The sequence below is a fragment of the Dendrobates tinctorius genome, unplaced genomic scaffold (assembly GCF_039654945.1).
Source record: "Dendrobates tinctorius isolate UK_male_01 unplaced genomic scaffold, ASM3965494v1 ptg000293l, whole genome shotgun sequence".
In the NCBI taxonomy this organism is placed as follows: domain Eukaryota; kingdom Metazoa; phylum Chordata; class Amphibia; order Anura; family Dendrobatidae; genus Dendrobates; species Dendrobates tinctorius.
The window spans coordinates 8,656,382-8,676,111 of NW_027361960.1; the positions used below are offsets into that span (position 1 = coordinate 8,656,382).

At 42.0% G+C, this 19,730-nt stretch overlaps 1 protein-coding gene across 2 annotated transcripts in view; it reads left to right on the forward strand.

Annotated features, from left to right (window-relative positions):
* RNASET2 (ribonuclease T2) overlaps positions 1 to 19,730 on the forward strand; it is a 208,907-nt gene that overhangs the window by 48,439 nt on the left and 140,738 nt on the right. For both annotated transcript variants that reach the window (XM_073560105.1, XM_073560104.1), the window contains exon 3: positions 17,527 to 17,587. In XM_073560105.1, coding sequence (XP_073416206.1) covers positions 17,527 to 17,587 — 61 coding nt within the window. The remainder of the gene's footprint in view (positions 1 to 17,526; positions 17,588 to 19,730) is intronic.

Below are 19,730 nucleotides of genomic sequence, written 5' to 3' on the forward strand. Positions count from 1 at the left end.
TGATCTTTCTTGGTTATTCAATGTCTTGTGAATTTAGATTCCAATCAATATAAGTTGATTTTACACCAATAACTTACTGTTTTATATAACCACTCCTCCCTTTCCTAACCCCTCAGTAATTTGGACATTCGAGCAATTTTGACAAGTTACACTTTCAAAGTGAATTACGGTACCCCAAATTAAAATGTTACTTATTTTCTCATTTTACAACATAAAATGAAATGCTGTGTCCTTTTTACAATGCCCACTAAGGAATATGGAAGATTATTGTACCGGAAATTTGTGTTGGTTTAGTCACAATTTGAGCTGTGGACTCGGTAAACCAAACCTTCGACTCCTCAATTTCCCCAACTTCGACCCTACAGCACTGGTCACTACTGAGCATGTGCATAAAGTGCAGCACAGATTCATCTCACCTCTGACCCCACAGCACTGGTCACTACTGAGCATGTGCATAAAGTGTAGCACAGATTCATCTCACCTCTGACCCCACAGCACTGGTCACTACTGAGCATGTGCATAACGTGCAGCACAGATTCATCTCAACTAAAAGCCGAAATCCTTAGATCAGGAACAGAACAGACATTTATAGGACATTTCAGAACTTTCCCAAATTCTTTCAAAAGCATTTTACAGCACATCCTGCACTGAACTACTGAACTCAATTTATCAATTTTAGGACTTGGAGTTAGCCCATTTTTTACCGACTCCACTAAAATAGACACTGACTCTAACTCCACAGCCCTGGTCACAAACATGACTGGCTCCATATTTATCTATGACGATTTTCAGCAGAATGACTAAAGCAGTAAATACATTTGTATGGGACTTCTTAACCTCAAATGCAGATTGTCAAGTTTTGATGGGCTTTTCTCCCTGTTTTAAATGTTCCCATCAACTAGGTTTAAATTTACCAACTTTGCATTTAAAGGATAAAAACGGAAAGAAATTAACTGGAATATAAGTTGGTATGCATGCAGCATGTAGGCGCATGTTCACACTGGTCACTAAACAGACAAAACCTAAGGTAAAAAACAAAGTGAGCAAATACCCTACAGTAAATATATAAATTGCAACAGTGCATGAAAATAATATAGGGTACTTGATTAACATTATTTTGATTAAAAAAAAACCGTAATAGCTATCCCTTCATCACAGTATCCCTGTTCAGAATGGTCCTAACATCTAGTATTAAAACCTTACCATATGAAAGAGATGGACTGGAATATACAGGTCTGTCAAAAATTGAGAGACCGCCACATCAAAACCCTGTCATGGGCAGCCCATTCTACAGACCTAAACCACATTGAAAACCTCTGGAATGTAATCACTAAGATGATGGATAGTCACAAGCCATCAAACAAAGAAGAACTGCTTACATTTTTTTTGTGCCAGAAGCAGTGTGAAAGACTGGCGGAAAGCATGCCAAGTCGCATGAAAGCTGTTTTTAAAAATCATGGTTATTCCACAAAATATTGATTTCAGAACTCTTCCTGAGTTAAAACATTAGTATTGTTTTTTTCTAAATGATTATGAACTTGTTTTCTTTGCATTATTTGAGGTCTGAAAGCACTGTTTTTTTATTTTAAATTTTGACCATTTTTCTTTGTCAGAAAAAAAAATGCAAAATTTATTGCTTGGAAATTCGGAGACGTTATCAGAAGTTTATAGACTAAAAGAACAATTTACATTTTACTCAAAAATATACCTATAAAGAGAAAAATCAGACAAACTGAACATTTGAAATGGTCTCTTAATTTTTGCCAGAGCTGTATTTTGGTATGCACGCAGCCCTAACACACAAAAGCATAGATAGAAATAAAGTGAGCAAATACCCTGCAGTAAAAAAATTAAATAGCGATAGTGCATGAAAATTAAATAATGTACTTGTTTAGCATAATTTTTATAAACGTAAAAGCCATTCCACCCCATCACGGTGACCATTTGAAGGATCGCCTGTTTCCTGAGTCTTATGGTGAACATAGACTTGCCGATTTTCACCTGTCAGAACACTTTTAACGATTTTCAATCAGTTATATAACAAGGCGCTCAGCACTCCACTCATTTAGGCACAGAATAATCACTAATAAGATTGTTCTGTTTCCATGCAATATCAAGTGATTGTCAGCACATTTTTTGTTACTACTATGCTACTGAAAACATTGCTTTTTTTTTTTTTTTTTTTTGCCAGCATAAACCTAAGCAAATGTTTTTCTTGTTCATCAAATGATTGCTCTTATGTTTGCATGTGCGGATAATCAGAAACAAGCACTTTGTCAGCAAGATTGGGCTGAGTAATCTACAGTGTTAGGTTGTCGTCGTTATACTGATTACAATGATACCTTGGCAGATGAAATCCGTCTTGTGGTTGTTTAATCTTTAGTTTCATTTTTCAGTTAATGAGATTTTCGTGCTACGGGGCAGTCTGTGGGGGGTCTTTATGTGGTGCTTTGATTAGCTATTCATGCTGATGGCTTGTGACAGGCCAACGATCCCTCAGTGACCTGCCCCCTATTTTACATACTGAATATAATATGTAAAGAAAAAAAATTGCATTCAGCAGGCAAGCGGTAACGCCTGCGCTCTAGCATGATTGCCTCTATAATATGCATTAAATTATTTTATTTAAGGATGTACAGTTATTCTGAAAAAAAAATGATCCGATAAATGCTACTGCGCAGGCACCGCCGAAGCCATTTTGCTAGAGGAAAAAAAGTATCTCCACCAAGATGGCACCTATTGCGCCTGCCATCTTGGTAGAGAGAATTTTTTTTTTCCTCTAGCAAAATGGCACCAGCGCCGCCTGCACAGTAACATTTATCAGATCACCAATAGATGCTACTGCTCAGGTTCGGCCGGCGCCATTTTGAGAGATTTTTTTTTTTCAGAATAAATGTATATCAATAAATAAAATAATTAACGTCAGCGTATCAAATACTTATTTTCCCCACTGTACTTGGAATGTGAAGTGTTGTGTTTCTTCCTAATTGTGTGTAAGGTCGGTCTTAAGAGCCCAGATGTTTATAGGGGTTTTCCAGGCGTGTGACAAACATATGCGGTCTATGTGACAGCAGACTGCTGAATCATAACCACGTTTGGTGTGCCGCTGCCACAGTTTCCAGACATCTTTGGTGTGAGTGGGCATCTAAGCGATTTGTATGACAAGTCTCATCCAGCTCCTCTCACTTCTCTTTTATTGAGAGAAGCCAAACACGTCTAGTTGGGCCATGGCCACATGCATGCAAATTGCTGACATGCAGTCACGTGACCGCCCGCTTGCAATGTCAGGGAATTGTGTGCAGGTTTTCATGATTCTGCAGTCACATAGTGACTGAAGACTTTTATCCCAAGCCTGGAGAATTAATTTAACCCCTTAAGGACCAAGCCACTTTGTAGGTTAATGACCAGGCCTTAATTTTGAAATCTGACCACTGTCACTATATGTGGTTATCACTCTGGAGCACTACAGCAGATCCCACTGATTCTGAGATTGTTTTTTTTTTTTGTGACATACTGTACTTCATGTTAGTGGTAACATTTCTTCGATATAACTTGCGATTATTCATGAAAAAAGCGGAAATATGGCGCAAATTTCTAATGTTTTGCAATTTTCAATCTTCTAATTTTTAAATCAGAGAGATATGTTACACAAAATACTTAATAAATAACATTTCCCATATATCTACTTTACAATTTTGGAAACAAAATTTTTTTGTTGGGAAGTTATAAAGGTTAAAATTTGACCGGCGATTTCTCATTTTTTCAACAAAATTTACAAAACCATTTTTTAGGGACCACATCACATTTGAAGTCACTTTGAGGACTCAATATGACAAAAATACCCAAAAGTGACACCATTCTAAAAACTGCACCCCTCAAGGTGCTCAAAACCACATTCAAGAAGTTTATTAACCCTTCAGGTGCTTCACAAGAATTGAAGCAATGTGGAAGGAAACAAAAATTTTACTTCGGACACAATTTTTTTAATTTTGTCAGGGGTATCAGGAGAAAGTGAACCACAATATTTGTTGTGCAATTTCTCCCGAGTACACCGATACCCCATGTGTGGGGGAAGACCATTCTTTAGGTGCACAGCAGGGCTCGGAAGAGAAGGAGCACCATTTGAGTTTTTGAACATAAAATTGGATAGAATCGAGAGAGGATGCAATGTCGCATTTGGAGAACCCCTGATGTACCTAAACAGTAGAAACCCCCATAAGTGACCCCATTTTGGAAACTAGACCCCCCCCAAGGAACTTATCTGGCTGTGTGATGAGCACTTTGAATCCCCAAGCACTTCACAGAAGTTAATAACGTAGAGCCGTGAAAATAAAAAAAATCATATTTTTTCCACAAAAAATGATCTTTTTGCCCCCAAATTTTCCCAAGGGTAACAGAAAAAATTGGACCACAAAAGTTGTTGTGCAGTTTGTCCTGAGTATGCTGATACCCCATATGTGGGGGGAAACCACTGTTTGGGCGCATGGCAGAGCTCGGAAGGGAAGGAGTGCAATTTGACTTTTTCAATGTAAAATTGGCTGGAATTGAGATCAGATGCCATGTCTGGAGAGCCCCTGATGTGCCTAAAAAGTGGAAACCCCCCAATTCTAACCCCAACCCTAACCATAACCCTAACCACAGACCTAACCTTAGCACACTCCTAACCCTAATCCCAACCCTAACCTTAACCCTAACCCCAACCCTAACCCTAATGGGAAAATGGAAATAAATACATTTTATTTTATTTTATTATTTTTCCCTAACTAAGGGGGTGATAAAGGGGGTTTTGATTTACTCTTTGTAGTGGATTTTTATGTTTGGCAGCTGTCACACACTAAAAGATGCTTTTTTTTTGTAAGAAGTTTTTCAATCGCCGTATTTTAAAAGCTATAATTTTTCCATATTTCGGCCAACAGAGTCATGTGAGGGCTTTTTTTTTTTGCGGGACAAGATGGCGCTTTCAGTAATACTATTTTTATTACCATTCTTTTTTTTATTGCGTTTTATTCCACTTTTTCCAAGCGGTATGATGATACCACTTGGAAAAAATATAATTTACTACTTTTTTGTTTTGTTTTTTTTTCTACGGCTTTCACTGAAGGGGTTAACTTGTGTGACACTTTTATAGATGGGTGTTATGATGAGTCACTGAAGGAGGAAAAAACAAAATACCAGCTAAGTCCAGAAAAACCAGATAGGTTGGCAGCTATCGGATTGCAGACCCCTGGACCTATCCACAACAACTAGCATTAGCTGTGGGGGGTTCCTACGGTGCCCTAGACCCCTCGATCACAGCCGGAGAACTACATAGCCTAAAGACAGAAAGGGGAAAGACTAAACTGCCCCAGAGCAGACCCCAAAGCAAGAGGCAGCCCCCAACATATAATGACGGTGAAGCAAGCTGAAAACAACACAGATAGAAAGGTTGAGCAAATGATGGGGCCCAAGCTAACTACATAGGACAGGATAGGAAAGCTGCTGTCTGCCATCCGCAAAAACCCTATCAAAATGAGCCAACCGACTGATAGGAAAAACAGGCCCTGAAGTCGCTAGGCTTCAAAAGCCTATATCAGCACTCAGGTATATTCTGAAGACAGAGCAAAAGATCAACAGATCAGAGACAAAAATGGAATTCAGCTCACCCCCGGCCGGGGATGGCAGAACTCCCAAAAAACAAGGCAAAACAAAAACAAAACTGAAGAGTACAAAGCAGAGCAGAAAAACTTAGCTTTGAGATGCAGGAATCAAACTGGTCTCCAAGAATCCAGCAGGAAAGTCACCAGCCAGGAAGAAGGGCATCGGCAGCCTTATATCCAGTCCTCAATTCCAGCCACCCAGTCATCATCTAGCTGCCCAGGTGTTTGATAATCAGCCTCACTACCTTCCTTCACCAGAGGAGGGAGTTCATCAGACCTCAATGGTGAAGGGAAAAATGAACTCACAACAGTATCTCCCCCTTGAGGAGGGGTCACCGAACCCTCATCCACGCCACCAGGGCGATCCGGGTGAGCCCGATGAAAGGCACGCACCAATCTTTCGGCATGAATATCAGAGGCAGAGACCCAGGAATTATCCTCCTGACCATAACCCTTCCACTTAACCAAATACTGGAGTCTCCGTCTAGCCAGACGGGAATCCAGTATCTTCTCTACCTCATATTCCATGTTACCTTCAACCAATATAGGGTCAGGAGGTGCCACCACAGGAACTACTGGTTCAACAAACCTCTTCAACAAGGACTTACGAAACACATTATGAATTTTAAATGTGACAGGAAGAACCAACCGAAAAGAGACCGGATTAATAATCTCCAAAATCTTGTAAGGTCCAATAAATCTAGGCTTAAACTTAGGAGAAGCCACCTTCATAGCGATATTTTTTGATGACAACCAAACCATATCACCCACCTTAAACTGGGGACCAACGGTCCTACGCCGGTTGGAAAACCGCTCGGCCTTTTCCTGAGAGAGAGACAACTTATCCACTACTTGGTCCCAGATCTGGTGCATTCTCTCCACCACAGTGTCAACACCTGGGCAGGCAGAAGGCTCCACCTGCCCTGAAGAAAATCGAGGGTGGAAACCAAAGTTACAAAAAAAAGTGACATCAAAGTGGCAGAACTAGCTCTATTATTTAAAGCAAATTCGGCCAAGGGCAAAAATGAAACCCAATCATCCTGATCGGCAGAAATAAAACATCTCAAATACGACTCCAAATCTGGTTTGTTCTCTCCGTCTGCCCATTGGTCTGAGGGTGAAACGCAGAGGAGAAGGACAACTGAATTCCCAGCTTGGAACAGAAAGTCCTCCAAAATCTAGACACAAACTGAACTCCTCTGTCAGATACAATGTTCTCAGGAATCCCGTGCAAGCGAACCACCTGTTGCAAAAACAAGGGCACCAACTCAGAGGAAGATGGCAACTTAGGGAGTGGTACAAGATGGACCATCTTAGAGAATCTATCACAAATCACCCAAATAACAGTCATTCTCTGAGAGACAGGCATATCAGAGATAAAATCCATTGAAATATGGGTCCATGGCCTCCTGGGCACCGGCAAAGGCATCAACAAGCCACATGAGCGAGAACAAGGTTTAGACCGGGAGCAAGTCCCACAGGACTGCACAAAATTCCTGACATCATGAGACAAGGCGGGCCACCAAAAAGACCGACTCACGAGATCTCTAGTACCAAAAATACCTGGATGACCAGCCAATGCAGAGCAATGAACTTCAGACATCACTTTCTTCCTCCACTGGTCAGGAACATACAACTTTCCACTGGGACAACGCTCAGGTTTGTCCTCCTGAAACTCATCCAGAGCACGTCTCAAATTGGGCGAGATGGCAGAAAGAACTACCCCCTCGCCTAAGATGGTAGCAGGCTTAGTCACAACAGGAGAATCGGCAAGGAAACTCCTAGAGAGGGCGTCTGCCTTGACATTCTTAGTGCCCGGAAGAAAAGAGACCACAAAATCAAAACGTGTGAAAAACAAGGCCCACCTAGCCTGTCTAGGATTCAAGCGCTTGGCCGACTCCAGGTAAATCAAATTCTTGTGGTCAGTAAGGACCACGACTTGGTGTTTGGCTCCCTCCAACCAATGTCTCCACTCCTCAAATGCCCATTTCATGGCCAACAGTTCCCGATTCCCCACATCATAGTTACGTTCGGATGGGGAGAACTTTCGGGAAAAGAAAGCACAAGGATTCATTTTAGATGTCACAGGATCTTTTTGGGACAACACCGCTCCTGCACCAATCTCAGAAGCGTCCACCTCCACCTGAAACGGGAGTGAGACATCAGGTTGCCGCAAAACCGGAGCAGAAGTGAATCTTCGCTTCAGCTCCTGAAAGGAAGAAACAGCCTCCGGAGACCAATTCAGCACATCAGCACCCTTCCTAATCAAATCCGTCAATGGCTTGGCAATACCAGAGAAATTAGCTATAAATTTCCTATAAAAATTAGCAAAACCCAAAAACTTCTGGAGGGCCTTTAAACAAGTGGGCTGAACCCAGTCATAAATGGCCTGTACCTTGGCCGGGTCCATTTCAATAGTTGACGGAGACAAAATAAATCCCAAAAATGAAATCCTCTGTACCCCAAAAAGGCATTTCGATCCCTTGACATACAGGGAATTCTCCCTCAAAATCCGGAACACAGTCCGAACATGTTCCACATGAGAGTCCCAATTCTTGGAGAAGATCAAAATATCATCCAGATAGATAATCAAAAATTTATCCACAAAGTCTCGGAATATATCGTTCATGAAGCACTGGAAGACAGAAGGGGCATTAGTGAGCCCAAAAGGCATCACCAGGTACTCAAAATGTCCCTCCGGAGTATTAAACGCCGTCTTCCATTCATCCCCATGCTTAATGCGAATAAGATTATACGCCCCCCTGAGGTCAAGCTTGGTAAACCAGTAAGCACCTTTAACTCTGGAGAATAGATCAGAAATCAGGGGTAACGGATACTGATATTTAACAGTAATTTTGTTGAGGGCATGATAGTCAATACAAGGCCTTAATGAACCATCCTTTTTAGCCACGAAAAAAACCCAGCACCTAAGGGTGAAGAGGATGGTCGAATATGACCCTTCTCCAATGCCTCCTTAATATAGGATCGCATAGCCTCGTGCTCGGGTACAGATAAATTGAAAAGCTGACCCTTGGGGAATTTACACCCCGGGTTCAGCTCAATTGCACAGTCATAACTCCTATGAGGAGGCAAAGACGCAGACTCATTCTCACTAAATATATCATAAAAGTCAGCCAAATAGTCAGGAACATCATGCGACTGGGGAGAGGTGGAGAAAACAGGAGCATCACTAAGAGCACACCGACAACCCCAACTCACCACAGACACAGATTTCCAATCCAGAACTGGATTATGGATTTGCAACCAGGGAAACCCCAGAACAATGGTATCATGCAAATTATGCAACACCAAAAATCTGCAATTTTCTTGATGGTCTGGGGCGACCCGCATTACCACCTGGGTCCAAAACTGAGGTTTATTCTTCGCCAAAGGAGTAGCATCAATACCCCTCAAAGGGATAGGCGTCCGCAGAGATGTCATAGGAAATCCACAACGTTTAGCAAAATCAAAGTCCATCAGGTTAAGAGCTGCTCCTGAATCCACAAAAGCCTTGGCGGAAAATGTGGACAGGGAGCAGATCAGAGTAATTGCCAGAAGAAACTTAGGTTGAACACCACCCACAGAAAACGTGTGTGCACAACGTTTCTCTCGTTTAGGGCAGACAGAAATAATATGCGAGGCATCTCCACAAAAAAAACACAGCTTATTACGCCTTCTGAACTCCTGACGTTGCGCCTTAGACAAAACTCTATCACATTGCATAGGTTCAGACATTTGTTCAACAGGTGGCAATATCTCTCGTGTAGTTTTGCGTTCACGTAAACGCCGATCCACCTGAATGGCTAATGACATAGAATCGTCAAGACCAGAGGGAACAGGAAATCCCACCATAGTATCTTTTACAGTTTCTGACAAACCCTTCCGAAAGAGGGCTGCCAAGGCATCATCGTTCCAGGTAGTAAGGACCGCCCACTTTCGGAATTTTTGACAGTACAACTCTGCCGAATCCCGACCCTGGCTTAATGCCAACAGGGTCTTTTCAGCCTGATCAATAGCATTAGGTTCATCATACAACTACCCCAAGGCTTGAAAAAATGCGTTCACATTATTCAGAATAGGATCATCAGGTTTCAAAGAAAACGCCCAATCCTGGGGATCGCCGCGCAGCAAAGAGATGACAATTAACCCGCTGCGTGGAGTTCCCCGACGAATTAGGCTTCAAGGCAAAAAATAATTTACAATTATTCTTGAAATTCAAGAATTTAGACCGATCCCCAAAAAACACATCAGGAGTGGGAATCTTTGGTTGAGCAGCATGTGAATGAGCAAGATAGGCGGAAATTCCCCGCACTTCAGCAGCGAGCTGCTCCACACGATCAGACAATTGCTTCATCTCCATTGAGAGAAAAATTCCCGCTACGGCCTCAGAGATATAGAGGAAAAAATATGCACACCAACAAAAAAAAAAAAAAATTCTGACACTTTTTTTTTTTACAATTCTCTCCTGCTATTGAGTACCCTAGGATCTGCGGTATGGCTGGTGATTCTGTTATGATGAGTCACCGAAGGAGGAAAAAACAAAATACCAGCTAAGTCCAGAGAGACCAGAGAGGTTGGCAGCTATCAGATTGCAAACCCCTGGACCTATCCACAACAACTAGCAGTAGCCGTGAGGGGTTCCTACGGTGCCCTAGACCCTTCGATCACAGCCAGAGAACTACATAGCCTAAAGACAGAAAGGGGAAAGACTAAACTGCCCCAGAGCAGACCTCAAAGCAATAGGCAGCCCCCAACAAATAATGACGGTGAAGCAAGCTGAAAACACTAACACAGATAGAAAGGTTGAGCAAATGATGGGGCCCAAGCTAACTACATAGGACAGGATAGGAAAGCTGCTGTCTGCCATCCGCAAAAACCCTATCAAAATGAGCCAACCGACTGATAGGAAAAACAGGCCCTGAAGTCACTAGGCTTCAAAAGCCTATATCAGCACTCAGGTATATTCTGAAGACAGAGCAAAAGATCAACAGATCAGAGACAAAAATGGAATTCAGCTCACCCCCGGCCGGGGATGGCAGAACTCCCAAAAAACAAGGCAAAACAAAAACAAAACTGAAGAGTACAAAGCAGAGCAGAAAAACTTAGCTTTGAGATGCAGGAATCAGACTGGTCTCCAAGAATCCAGCAGGAAAGTCACCAGCCAGGAAGAAGGGCGTCGGCAGCCTTATATCCAGTCCTCAATTCCAGCCACCCAGTCATCATCTAGCTGCCCAGGTGTTTGATAATCAGCCTCACTACCTTCCTTCACCAGAGGAGGGAGTTCATCAGACCTCAATGGTGAAGGGAAAAATGAACTCACAACAGTATCTCCCCCTTGAGGAGGGGTCACCGAACCCTCATCCACGCCACCAGGGCGATCCGGGTGAGCCCGATGAAAGGCACGCACCAATCTTTCGGCATGAATATCAGAGGCAGAGACCCAGGAAGGGAGTTCATCAGACCTCAATGGTGAAGGGAAAAATGAACTCACAACAGATGGGATTCTTACAGGTGCGGCGATACCAAACAGGGCTGTGGAGTCGGTAAGCTAAACCTGCGTCTCCGACTCCTCAATTTCCCTTACACAGACTCCATGACTCCGACTCCCACATATATTGCTTATATTTAGGTGAAAAATTTATTGTAGTACAATGTGAACATCAGACATTTAATCATTTTTATGATACAATAATCAAGATATTTCGATAGAACATAATATATATTTATTGGAATACAACTTTAGAACACAAAAAACTGTAATAAATTGTAAATATGTAATACACTATGTAATATTGATTACATATACTGTGTATATATATATATATATATATATATATATATATATATATTGTATGTGTGTGTGTGTGTATATATATATATATATATCTATACAGTTGTGGCCAAATGTATTGACACCCCTGCAATTCTGTCAGATAATACTCAGTTTCTTCCTGAAAATGATTGCAAACACAAATTCTTTGGTATTATTATCTTCATTTAATTTGCCTTAAATGAAAAAACAAAAAAGAATTGTCCTAAAGCCAAATTGGATATAATTCCACACCAAACATAAAAAAGAGGGTGGACAAAAGTATTGGCACTGTTCGAAAAATCATGTGATGCTTCTCTAATTTGTGTAATTAACAGCACCTGTAACTTCTGTGGCACCTAACAGGTGTTGGCAATAACTAAATCACACTTGCAGCAAGTTGACATGGATTAAAGTTGACTCAACCTCTGTCCTGTGTCTTTGTGTGTACCACATTGAGCATGGAGAAAAGAAAGAAGACCAAAGAACTGTCTGAGGACTTGAGAAACCAAATTGTGAGGAAGCATGAGCAATCTCAAGGCTACAAGTCCATCTCCAAAGACCTGAATGTTCCTGTGTCTACCGTGCGCAGTGTCATCAAGAAGTTTAAAGCCCATGGAACTGTGGCTAACCTCCCTAGATGTGGGCGGAAAAGAACAATTGACAAGAGATTTCAACGCAAGATTGTGCGGATGTTGTATAAAGAACCTCGACTAACATCCAAACAAGTTCAAGCTGCCCTGCAGTCCGAGGGTACAACAGTGTCAACCCGTACTATCCGTCGGCGTCTGAATGAAAAGGGACTGTATGGTAGGAGACCCAGGAAGACCCCACGTCTTACCCCGAGACATAAAAAAGCCAAGCTGGAGTTTGCCAAAACTTACCTGAAAAAGCCTAAAACGTTTTGGAAGAATGTTCTCTGGTCAGATGAAACAAAAGTAGAGCTTTTTGGGCAAAGGCATCAACATAGAGTTTGCAGGAGAAAAAATGAGGCATTCAAAGAAAAGAACACGGTCCCTACAGTCAAACATGGCGGAGGTTCCCTGATGTTTTGGGGTTGCTTTGCTGCCTCTGGCACTGGACTGCTTGACCGTGTGCATGGCATTATGAAGTCTGAAGACTACCAACAAATTTTGCAGCATAATGTAGGGCCCAGTGTGAGAAAGCTGGGTCTCCCTCAGAGGTCATGGGTCTTCCAGCAGGACAATGACCCAAAACACACTTCAAAAAGCACTAGAACATGGTTTGAGAGAAAGCACTGGAGACATCTAAGGTGGCCAGCAATGAGTCCAGACCTGAATCCCATAGAACACCTGTGGAGAGATCTAAAAATGGCAGTTTAGACAAGGCACCCTTCAAATATCAGGGACCTGGAGCAGTTTGCCAAAGAAGAATGGTCTAAAATTCCAGCAGAGCATTGTAAGAAACTCATTGATGGTTACCGGAAGCGGTTGGTCGCAGTTATTTTGGCTAAAGGTTGTGCAACCAAGTAGTAGGCTGAGGGTGCCAATACTTTTGTCTGGCCCATTTTCGGAGTTTTGTGTGAAATGATCAATGTTTTGCTTTTTGCTTCATTCTCTTTTGTGTTTTTTCATTTAAGACAAATTAAATGAAGATAATAATACCAAAGAATTTGTGTTTGCAATCATTTTCAGGAAGAAACTGAGTATTATCTGACAGAATTGCAGTGGTGTCAATACTTTTGGCCACACCTGTAGCTGGTGAGTGCTGCATTTTTTCTTTTTATTGCTCACTTTGAGTCATTATAACGCTCAAATCATCAATACTTAAGAGTATAAATTTAATTTCAGGAAGAAACTGAGTATTATCTGACAGAATTGCAGGGGTGTCAATACTTTTGCCACAACTGTGTGTATATATATATATAACACTATGTAATAAACTATGTAAGTGGCAAAAAACAGTTTTCAACAAAAACATACTAAATAACATTTGTGCAGCCTATGAATTTGTTCTAAGAAATAGAATTGCCTCCATCAGATCCTCCTTCATAGATTACCTCAAATCTGACCTAATAATTTTAAGGCCAGAGAACAACCTCTCTACACTAACTTGGGTTGGAGGCAAAGCCGTAACCACATGGGCAACATCACTAACAATTTCCAGGTATAAAGGAATTGCCTCATGCACAGTCAGTTTTGATGAACGGTTGAATTTTTCTATTTCTTTGAGAGCAAGTGAAACATTTTGCTGAAATATGGTCAATCTGCTTGCTATAGGAGACGAAGTGAAATCTTTTTCCTTCCGGCAACGCTTTTCCTGCACCATGTCATCCAAATACTTGTCAAAGTGAAACTTCTCATCTGATGAGGATGAAGATATGGCAGCAGTAGCAGCACTGTCAGGACCCAGGTCCTCTTCCGCCTGGCAGTCCTCCTGCAGGCCACTCATCCTAACTGCTACCTCAGTCAGAGCTTTTCCTTTAGTAAGCTGTTGATCATCCAGACATATACGATGACTTGGGTCCACATAAACAGCTGCCAGAAAAATTTTATTTTCTAATAGCTGTGTCTCTCTCCGTTTCATTGAAGCAGAAATGCCATCTGCAATTAAACCTCCTCTTTGGGGCAGGCAAAATAGCAATTTCTTCCACTCCCTTATGAAAATGCCAGGCGTTAAATCCTCAGCTTGTAATTTTTTAGTCACGGTAAATGGGTGATTAAGCAATTCCTTCAATTCAGCCACCTGTGTCCATTGACCTTCATTTAGGGTTACCTGAGGGTTCACCATATCTATAAGAAACGATTTTAGTTCAAGCAATCGCTCAATCATTAAATAAGTGCTGCCCTTCCGAGTGGCTTGATCGACAATTGCCCCTTTCCCAGCACGTCTCTTCAAGATGGAATCAATTTTAGGGGTTCTGGCAGCAATAACCAATTTCCTCACTTTTCCCATCAGATTTCCAGCATGCCCCTCTTGCAGACTATCTCTTATTGCCAGATGCAGCGTGTGCACAACTTTCTCACTTTCTCCAGCTCGGGGCTCAGGAATCGGATCCTGTGCAGGGCAGGCACCCCTCCCCCTCCTCTCTCTGGTTAAAACGGCAGAAGACAGGACAGAGGAGGGGAGATTGCCCCATGCAGTCTGGAGCCGGTGCAGGATGGGAGCACTGCAGCATACAAGTGAGTTTTGATAGGTGCATGCCCCTGCTTCCAGGGGGGGCAGCTGCCCCCCCTTCTCCTCGCTGGCTACGGCCATGATTCACACACAGCGTTTTTGCGGATCCGTTTTTTGCAGGAAAATGCAGTGACTGGGTATCCCAGCAAAGTCAATGGGTTTCAACATATGACATTCACCGCCTGCAATGATCCTCGGTCTACTGAACCACCGCACGACCTGCTCTACCCTATCCTACTGTATCCTCACCCATCCCTGTAGACTGTGAGCCCTCGCGGGCAGGGTCCCCTCTCCTTATGTACTTGTGTGTCCCTTGTCTTACACATGTTTATTATACTTGTCTATATTTCCCTGTTGTGAGTTCATTTTCCCCTTCACCGTTGATGTCTGGTGAACTCCCTCTGCTGGTGAAGAGAGGTAGTGAAATTGATTGGGTTGGGAAGAACCTGTCATCTGAACAGGTGGAGCCTGATTGGACACCCAAAATCACTGAGTGGATATAAGGCAGCCGACGCCCTACAGGGGTACTGGTGATTCTTTCTGCTCTGAGCTCTTGCAAACCAGTTCAGTACCTGTCTTCTGAAAGCTAAGTATTTGCTCTCTTATTTTTCCATGAAATATTGTCTGTTTACTTAGTGTTTGTGTTCTGCCTGCCCTTGTTGGTACAGGCTGAGCTCCATTTTTGTCTCTGGTCAAGTTGATCTTTTGCTCAGTCTTCAGAATATACCTGAGTGCTGATATAGTGTTTTTGAAGTCTAGTGACTTCAGGGCCTTTTTTCTATCAGACGTGTTGGACTTTATTTTGGCAGTATTTTTGCGGATTGCAGCCAGCATCTTTTCTGTCCTTTCCTATTTAGTTAGTTGGGCCCCATCCTTTGCTCAATCTGTCTTTCTGTCTGTGTTTGTGTTTTCATCTGCTTTTCACCGACAATACATGTTGGGGGCTGTCTATTGCTTTGGGGTCTGCTCTGGGGCAGTTTAGATTTCCCCTTTCTTTAGGCTTATTTAGTTCTCCGGCTGTGAACGAGGGGTCTAGGGCACCGCAGGAACCCCCCACGGCTACTGTTAGTTGTGTGAATAGGATCAGGGGTCTGCAATCCGATAGCTACCAACCTCTCTGGGTTTCTGGACTTAGCTTGTATTTTTGTTTTTTCCTCCTTCGGTGACTCATTCATAACATTTCCCCTTTTCACATGTAAAGTGCCATGGAATAAATGGCGCTATAGAAATGCATAATAATAATAATTCAGACACATTGTTTTGTGAGGATCCGTTTTTGGGCTGAATGAGCATGTCAGTTTGTGTGGCGTTTTTTTAATCTGCTTTTGCTATTGAAAACATTATCTATGAGCTCAAAAACCTTTCAGGTGATGCGGTTTTTTAAAAAGCTGATCTGCTTTTGCAGCTGAAAATCGTATCCTCAAAAAACACAGCAAAAACGCTGTGTGTGAATGTAGCCTTAGGTCAGGAATAGAACAGCCATTTATAGGACATTTCATAACTTTCCCAAATTCCTATGAAAAAATATTCAGCACATTCTGCATTGAACTACTGTACCCAATTTATTATATATTTTAGGAGTCGGTCCATTTTATACCGACTCCGACTCCACCAAAATGAGCACCGACTCCACGACTCCGACTCCACAGCCCTGATACTAAACATGTACTTTTTTGTTTATTTAATTTTTTTACATAAAAATGTGTATTAGTGGATTTTTTAAATTTTTTTTTTTACATATTTTTTTAAATTTTTGCACTTGACATCCACTCTCCGTTACTTGTATCCTTGTTGGTTTGAGATTACCTGTTAGGGGGTACAGTATATACGTATCTTGTAGATTGTGAACCCTCGTGGGCAGGATCCTCTCTCCTCCTGTACCAGTCACGATTTTGTATTGTTTAAGATTATTGTACTTGTTTTTTTATTGTGTATACCCCTTTTCACATATAAAGCGCCATGGAATAAATGGCGCTATAATAAATAATTATATACCAGGAGCGTTTGCAGCACATACACCAAAAATGGCTGTCCTCCAAAAAGGATGTCATTTTGGAATGTCTTTAGGGTATTTGCTTTTTGAGTAATTTAGTCTAATAGTTGCTTCTTCATTAGACTGTTATATAAAATTGCTTACCATGTTTTTGTAGATTAGCTCCCTCAGCTGTACACGGAGGTAGACACGGGAAAACTGCCACTTAAGTCCTTTACTGGTTTATTAGGTATATGCAGCATAAACATGGTGAAGTAAAAATAAACACTTCTCTTTGGGCAAAAACGGGAAAACAAAAAGTGGTATATCACAGCCCATACGTCTGTGAGGATCTGCCCGCTCAGGGTTAGCCAAACACATGGTTCAGTTTAGTACCAACACAAGCACCCCTCTGGAGTTAGCGAGAACACTGAGTGCCTCAGAAGGCCGACTATTTAAATCGCAGACAACACCCTTGGGTGGAGATAAGATGGACAACCTCCCACCCACTGTTCTTTAAAACCTAGCCCTTTTAAAATGGCTGCTTAACCTCTTATGCTTAAACCCATAGTGTGCTAGAGCAAACGTCTAGGTTGGTTTCAAATCACTGAAGCTAATAGCCTCAGTGAAACGTGTCTCCCCTCCATTACGGTCAGTGACTTTGTTACAACATATGTATATTATCCCAATATTCCAAAAGTAATAATAGAAAGTGTGATTTGCCGACATGCATGATTCATCAATTTGACCAAAATACTGTAATAACAGTTTATAAAGCAAAACTAATACCTATGTTTCCTATTGAGATGGACAGTATATGTAGTTCCTTATTTTGCATAGTTAGAATAAGGGAATAGAAAGTAGATATTCAATCAAAGGCATATGATGTCTTATAGGGTTGGTAGACAAATGGAACAGCTTCTTTGATGAAAGTAATACTGACAGTATATTTTCTCTTTTTTGGGGTCTAGAAAACACCCAGGTTGGAACAAGCTAATTTTGGTTCATCAGTGGCCAGTTACAGTATGTGAGGTAAGCTGCTCGATCTTCTGCAATGAACAATCTAAGGATATAGTGAAATTAATATTATCTGGCACTTGGTAACATTTACATTGCATAGTAGTTTTCGAGGTGACTATAAGATTGGATACAAAAGACACACTTTGATCAGTGGAAAACATTAGTTTAAAAAACCTGCCCATCAAATTCAGCCTTTCTGAGATCAACCATATATTTATAACCCTTAAAGGGGTTTTCCCCACAAACAAAAGTACATTTTAATCAATAGATGTTGGCATAATAACTGACACAATTGGAAGTTGTGACCCTTTTATTGAAATGTGTCATAAGATAAGCGTTCAGCCCTTTCCTGAATGCCGTTATTGCACATGTCAATGCTTCCTCTTTAGTTTGTCTGAAGCATGTGACGATTCTTTGCATTACCCACACATTCAGTACATATAGCCTTTGTAGGCTAATAATAATAATAATAAATTTTATTTTTATAGCGCCGACATATTCCGCAGCACTTTACATTTCAGAGGGGATTTGTACAGACAATAGACATTACAGCATAACAATAATCACATACAGTAGATTATAACAAATACCAAGAGGAGTGAGGGCCCTGCTCGCAAGCTTCCAGTCTATGAGGAAAGAGGTAGACACGAAAGGTGGGTGGTAACAGTTGCTCTGATTGTATGGACCAGCCATAATGTTAAATGTGTAACAGTACAGACACAAAGGGCTAATGGATGCATAAAGCATGTGGGAACATGATGCTGGGAACCTGGTTATGGTAAAACTTTTGGCTCTGCCACACAGGGATAGGTTAGGTTAATGTGTTGAGGCGATAGGCCTGACTGAATAAATGCGTTTTCAGGACATGCTTAAAATTGTGGGGATTGGGGACTAATCGTATTGACCTGGGAAGTGCATTCCAAAGAATTAGCGCGGCACGTGTAAAGTCTTGGAGACGGGAGTGGGAGGTTCTGATTATTGAGGATGCTAACCTCAGGTCATCAGCAGAACGGAGGGCGCGGGTAGGGTGGTATACTGAAACAAGGGAGGAGATGTAGGGTGGTGCTGAGCCATGGAGGGCTTTGTGGGTGAGGGTAATAAGTTTATACTGAATTCTGGAGTGGATGGGTAGCCAGTTTAATGACTGGCACAAGGTAGAGGCATTGGTGTAACGATTGGTGAGGAATATGATCCTGGCTGCAGCATTCAAGACAGATTGGAGAGGGGAGAGTTTGGTAAGAGGGAGACCGATTAGAAGAGAGTTACAATAGTCGAGACGAGAATGAATAAGAGAAACAGTAAGAGTTTTTGCAGAGTCAAAAGTAAGAAAAGGTCGAATTCTAGAAATGTTTTTGAGGTGCAGATGACAAGAGCGAGCCAGTGATCGAATGTGGGGGGCAAAGGAAAGCTCGGAATCAAGTATGACCCCAAGACAGCGGGCATGTTGCTGGGGAGTAATAGTGGAACCACACACAGAAATAGCAATGTCGGGTATAGGTACATTAGTAGCGGGAGGAAACACCAGGAGTTCAGTCTTTGACAGGTTCAGTTTCAGATATAGTGAGGACATGATATTAGACACAGCGTTTAGACAATCGCCAGTGTTTTCTAGAAAGGCTGGCGTGATGTCAGGAGAAGAAGCGTATAATTGGGTGTCATCAGCATAGAGATGGTACTGGAAACCAAATCTACTGATTGTTTGACCAATAGGGGCAGTGTACAAGGAGAAGAGGAGGGGGCCTAGAACCGATCCTTGAGGAACCCCAACAGTAAGGGGAAGGTGAGAGGAGGAGGAGCCGGCAAAAGAAACAGTAAAGGAGCGGTCGGAGAGATAGGAGGAGAACCAGGAGAGAACGGTGTCCTTGAGGCCAATGGAATGGAGCATAGTGAGGAGGAGCTGATGATCCACAGTGTCGAATGCTGCAGAGAGATCCAAGAGAATTAGCAAGGAGTAATGACCATTAGATTTAGCTGTTAGCAGATCATTAGAGACTTTAGTGAGGGCAGTTTCAGTAGAGTGTAAAGAGCGGAAACTGGGTTGGAGAGGGTCGAGAAGAGAGTTTTCTGAGAGATAGCGGATAAGACGGAAAATGTTCACACATTGCGGTTTTGTTTTTTTTCTTTTTTTGCAGCAAAACTTGCTCTCCTGGCAGTA